Source organism: Asparagus officinalis, chromosome 4 (genome assembly GCF_001876935.1).
Source record: "Asparagus officinalis chromosome 4, Aspof.V1, whole genome shotgun sequence".
Taxonomy (NCBI): Eukaryota; Viridiplantae; Streptophyta; class Magnoliopsida; order Asparagales; family Asparagaceae; genus Asparagus; species Asparagus officinalis.
This window is the reverse complement of record NC_033797.1, coordinates 4,279,083-4,285,394: the sequence shown is the minus strand read 5'-3', so window position 1 is coordinate 4,285,394 and position 6,312 is coordinate 4,279,083. Positions and strand designations below refer to the sequence as shown.

The window sequence follows — 6,312 nt, the reverse complement described above, 5'->3', positions numbered from 1 at the left end:
AAATTATTTAATAGTGAAGAAAATATAAGCTCAGGGTTAAGATTCTTTCAACAATGGGAGACTGATGTAGGACGCTTAACAGACAATTTCATGAAGGATTCAGACAATCACGAGCTAAATACAGATTTATACGTATTATTGACTTCCGCAAAGAAACAAACATATCTTCCAACTCAGAATACGGATTCTGACATATTATATATGTAAACCGCCTATCTCGATGAGACGGAGCCAACTATATTGTCGGATATTTAAAATCTCATCGATAATACCCAATTTTAGCTGAAATCTGAAAATAATCAGCTTTTAGTTTAGTTTTAGTAATAAAATTGGAGTCTATTTAGATTAGAAAATAAATTTAATATTAGAGTCAAATTAGATTAGGAAACAAATTTAATTTTGAATCATAATTTGTTTCCTTTATTATAGAGAGTGTTTTTAGGATAGAATTTGATACTTTCTATTTCTTTGTAATTCTGGTCTTACTAGGAGTCTTATTTATTTTTCTATTTAAGAAGAGTCATGTAACCCCAAAGAATAATATCTTTTCATTAATAAAAATTCTCTTTTAATATTTTCTTCATGGATTCGTAGATTATTCTTTGTGGATTCAGAAAATATCATTGGTGGATTCCGAGGTTTTACTTGGTGGATTTCGAGGTTTTACTTCCGCACTGCGTCAATAACACAAACAAATCATTGTTGGGTCCCAGACACAAATAAGACCCGGCTGATGACAACACAGTAATTTTGACACAGTGCTCTATCCTTGATCCTATCAACATCTCATGGAAAAATCAAGCAACCCCTTCTCTCCTCTCTATAAATACACATAGATCCTCAACCACAAGCTCAAGTCCTAGACGAACAAAGAAACATGTCAAACTCAATGGCTATAGAGAGCTTAGAGCAAGGAGAAGGAGAGTACGCAAAGGATGGCTCAGTTGATCTCAAAGGCAACCCTGTTCTCAGATCAAAAAGAGGAGGATGGACTGCTTGCTCTTTTGTAGTGGGTAAATATATATATTTTTTTCCAATCCATTTCATAGCCTTCTTCTCTTTTCTTGTCAATAACTTACCTGAATAAACTTATGCAGTGTATGAAGTATTTGAGAGGATGGCATATTATGGGATATCATCAAACCTGGTGCTGTACTTAACCAACAGGCTTCATCAGGGAACTGTTGATGCTGCAAATAATGTCACAAACTGGGTAGGGACTGTGTTCTTGATGCCGATACTTGGAGCTTATGTCGCTGATGCTCATCTTGGACGATACTGGACCTTTGTCATCGCATCCGCCATTTATCTCCTGGTATTGTTTGCCTGCATATATATATATATATATATATATATATATAGATTTTTCATTTATCTCCTGGTATTGTTTGCCTGCATATATATATATATATATATATATATATATAGATTTTTCATAATTTTGATTTTCATCATTACAGCTTGTTCATGAATTAACCAATAAGGAAAAAAAATCAGTTCTTAATCCTTTTCGACTTTTCTTTCTTAATTGTACAAAGTACCCTGCTCAACTAATTCCTTGTCATATAATAACTGCAGCTATTAACAGGCAGTTGGAATTAGCTTTATCACGAATTAATCAACTAGAAAAACATTTTCCTATCAACTTCGGTTTCTTGAATATAAGTTAATAGCTTAGGTACCTGATGGACCCACTGCGGATAACCTGGACGGTTGAGAGGTTTCGATATAACTCACATGGTCTGTCTTAGGTTCGGTTTCGGGCTAGGTTATTAAATTAAAAAAAAAGAAGAAGTTTAGGCACCTGATGGGGATCATTTAAGAATTAATGCTTCATGGGCATTTTCAAACTTAGCTAGTCAAGGCCAAGTCAAGTAATCTCTTGTTCCCTAAATATATATGTATATATGAGAATAGAAATTGTCACAAACCAAAAAGGTGAGAGAAAAATAAATTGGCATAAATGGTTCTCTCTATTTCAACGATTTCCCAAGTGTACTAAAACCTCAATTTGACATCAAGCGTAGTAGTTGCAGGAAGAACAATACCAAGTGGTCATCAAATGATAAGGATTCACACCAAAAGCATTAATTGTCTTCCGATGGCTGCATTCATAAAAGAAGGCATCCTTCCATTCTGTCAAAAACAACGCTAACTAGTTCAAGTCCAACAAAAGTACAAGTCACATTCTCTTGTTTGAATATGCAAAAGCTCTGCTGTAATCAGATACCCGTTATCTCCGAGTCGAGCTACATCAAGCCCGAATCTTGTCACAGCACGCTAAAATGCGATTCGTGATCAAACTCAACTGACCCGTCAAAATCGTAGCGTCAAAGTCATATAACAGGAGGACCTTTTTGGTGTATTATGCTCGCGCTCGCGCGCACACACGCGCAGAGAATATATACTTTTACGGTATACGTTTAAAGTTAATAATGATATTGGCCTGATAGCATTTTGATGTTTCAGTTCAACTTTATGCCCTTCACTGCTTCACACAGTACGTTTCTTTCGATAGGGACCAGTTCATAGATCTTCACATTGAAGATGCTGGTATATAAAGATATTCTCACCGCGGTCACCTCTCTCAATCCCCATCCATCGGAAAAGGGGGGAGAGGCCCAACTTTCCGACCGAATTGATCCTACAAACTTGATCCACCTAACGCGAGCATGTGAACTTTATCGTCCAGCTATACGAGTCACACAAACTTGCTGTCATCGCGTGCCTGACTGATTTCAGTTTGTGGCTACAATCCAAATAAGCAGCATGGGAAAAATTTTAGGCAGCGGTAATAATGGAGGTTTGGGCCCACCCATCTTCGTTGACTTAAGCTTGACAATAATAAAATTTTTATAATGAAGTGATCGGTAGTTCAATGGAAACAAATCTTTAGTTATCGTCAAATGATATCACCCCTGAAAAAGTATGGGAAAGGTAGAAGAATACAAGGAGGAGAAACAAAGGTCATCCGGGTCAAATGATGGGGAAACAAAAAGTAACGGTGGATATAAAGGCTGTAAAGATTAGAAAGAGAGCAACAAACATCACAGGATCCTCTTAACCAAGCCTTTTCCTCATTGGATATGAGACGAGTCGTTTCCACCATCTGTTGAAAAAAAAAAGGCACGATTAAAGGGTGGAAGCATATGATGGTGCAATTATTGATAACGGACCTAGCGCACATGCGGCTGTAGGTCTTCTTGATTCCCACTGTTGGAGCCTTCTAAGAGCAAGTGCAGCAAACTCCTAGTTAGGAGTGCTTGTTGGAGAGCTCTCAAGAGCTCTCAATACCACATCACATGGGTTTTTGTGTAAAATTGGGTTTTTGTGTAAAAAATCTCTCTTTTAGTGTAGCTCACGGCTAAAAATAGGGTTTTGTGTAAAAAATTTGTTTTTTATTCCTTAGGAGCTCCCAAGCGCTCCACAAATTTGTGGAGCGCTTGGGAGCTCAACTGGGCCCCACCTCCTACATGATGTCCACATCAGCCTAAAGAAGCCTCTTAGGAGCTTGCCGGGGCGTTTGCAGCAGGCTCCCACTGCCACCTCAGCGTTAGGAGCTGGGGTGAGAGCCTGCTGCACTTGCTCTAATGATCATGCAATCGAAGTAGGCATCCAACCACACGTTATTGACCTACGTGTCGCTATCCTTCGCGATACAAATAATCCATGTGTCCCTCCCCAGGGAAATACTAATTCATGTATTGTGTTGCTCAGAAAGAATAACCTCCTCCCACCACACAATGGAGAGAAGAAATATGGCACACAAATGCACAACGAGAAGCAAAATCCCACCCAAAACCAAACAAATAGGCTCTCTTCAATGTCCAGTATCCCGTTCACGCTGACGACGCGCAAGGCAGGACCAAACAAACTTGATATTTGTGGCAGAAGCAAAATCCGATTCGCCTTTTGGGTATATAAAGAGAGAGAGGCAAAGTCAAGAGGGTTAGAAAAAGGTTTATATTCTCTAAATGATGTGATTTAAAGATCCAGGCATATGACAGTACAAGTATTGATTCTAGGCCGAGCCCTGGCACTTCTACCGCCCAAGATCCTCTCTTTTTATATTGTTTAGAGGTACTTTTAGTAGAAATTTTCAAATTTAAACCTAAAAGCCACTGATTAAGGGGATCTTCAAGCAACTCCTCAGGCAGGAGCAGTCACATGGATATGTATAGATCAAGTAGGTCATTTATCTTCCAAACCTTGGAGTTCATGGCATGCAAAATGTAGAATGCATCTTTTAGTGAATGATGGACTTGCTTTATACAACAGATAGATATCAAGAATCCATTCGTGCAATAAAAGAAGAGCAATGACCAAAGATTAACAAACATTGTTTGTGATGCTAGGGCATGAGTCTGCTAACCATTACGGTTTCTGTACCGCCGCTGAAGCCCCCTCCATGCTCAAGCAACTGCGAGCCCGCTTCAGGTCTACAGCTAGGCACATTTTTTGCAGGACTGTACATACTCGCGCTGGGAAATGGCGGGACCAAACCAAACATCTCAACAATTGGTGCGGACCAGTTCGATGATTTCGACCCTAAGGAGAGGGCTCACAAGCTTTCCTTCTTCAATTGGTGGATGTTCAGTATCTTCCTAGGGACGCTATTTGCTAATACCGTCCTCGTATATTTGCAAGATAACGTGGGCTGGACTGTGGGCTACGGGCTTCCTACACTGGGCCTTGTGATCTCTGTAGTAATTTTCTTAGCAGGCACACCATTTTACAGGCATAAACTGCCGCAAGGGAGTCCATTTACTAGGATGTCTAGGGTCATTGTCGCTGCAACAAGGAAATGGAGCGTTCCCATTCCTAATGATCCTAAGGAGCTCCATGAGTTGGATTTGGTGGTGTATAAAGAGAAGGGGAAGTTTAGGGTTGACTCAACATCTTCCATGAGGTGGGTAAAACTTTGTCAATGGCATTTCTTCAACCGTTGCAGAACAATAAAACACTTGCTAATTTTACTTCACTGACAGGTTCCTAAACAAAGCTGCGGTAAAAGTTGGCCCAGGAACTCCATGGATGTTGTGTTCAGTAACGCAAGTGGAAGAGACGAAGCAAATTCTCCGAATGCTACCGCTGCTGGCTACAATGTTTATTCCGTGCACGATGATTGCACAAATTGCCACCCTCTTCGTGAAGCAAGGTACCACATTGAACCGACACCTTGGACCAAAGTTTGAAATTCCTCCAGCTAGTCTCACAGCATTTGTCACACTATCTATGCTCATTGCGCTTCCACTCTACGACCGTTTCTTTGTGAGGATGATGAAGGCTTGGACAAAAGACCCTAGGGGGATCACTCTCCTCCAGAGAATAGGAATTGGGCTAGTTTTGCATATCATTACCATGGCAATCGCAGTTTTGGTAGAAAGAATAAGGCTGAGGACTGCTAGTAGCCATGGGTTAGTCGAAAATGGGGGGCAAGTCCCGTTGAGCATCTTTATCCTGCTGCCTCAGTTTGTGCTTATGGGCGTAGCTGATGCTTTCTTGGTCCCTGGAGAGGTTGAGTTATTCTATGATCAAGCTCCAGAGAGCATGAAGAGTTTGGGGACTTCATACTCTTTAACTGCATATGGGGTAGGCAACTTCCTTAGCAGTTTTCTCCTATCAGTAGTCTCTGACGTCACCAAAAGAGACGGAAAGGGATGGGTACAGAATAATCTGAATGCCTCACATCTGGACTATTACTACGGATTCCTCACCATCCTTAGTATCCTAAACTTCATCTGCTTCATCTACGTCAGTAAGATCTATACCTACAAGGCAGAGAAATTTGAATCAGCAACTGTATCGCCGGACGATGAAGATGAAATAAATGTCGTCAGACAGGAAAATGCCTAAAGCCAAAAGGCTATACTTCGTTTGTTAAATGTCAACAGGACTATGTGAAACATCTTTTGTGATCTAAACTTATGAAATACTATCAAGAGCAATTTACATTGCTTTTTGCCCCCAGCAAATAAGGATATCTTAAATTCTTCTAGTTATCTCTAATTTTGATATTTAACGTTTCTGGGGAAATCAATATTTAATATAGTTGCGTTACAATTACAACAAAAAACTTTTCACAGCGAAGTTGAAGCAAGACAGAAGATAATTTGTTATTAGAGATAGAACTTATATTCTACAATAATAAAAATGAGTAATAGAATCATCCTACAGAATGGTGCTTAAAAATAGTAAGAAAACTACAGTGAAAAATTATATATAGAACATTACAAAATCGTCTATACCTAAAGTCCTAAACTAGCATCCGATCTTCATATTTGTCCTCGTTGCATTAGGCATGAAAGGTTC

The 6,312-nt window shown here is 39.6% G+C and overlaps 1 protein-coding gene across 1 annotated transcript; it reads left to right on the top strand.

The window, feature by feature from the left end:
- LOC109836407 (protein NRT1/ PTR FAMILY 5.2-like) lies at positions 754-5,998 on the top strand. The gene is made up of 4 exons (XM_020404300.1): positions 754-1,013; positions 1,098-1,315; positions 4,356-4,909; positions 4,989-5,998. The coding sequence occupies exons 1-4, from the start codon at positions 878-880 to the stop codon at positions 5,854-5,856; spliced, it is 1,776 nt and encodes a 591-aa protein (XP_020259889.1). The 5' UTR covers positions 754-877; the 3' UTR covers positions 5,857-5,998.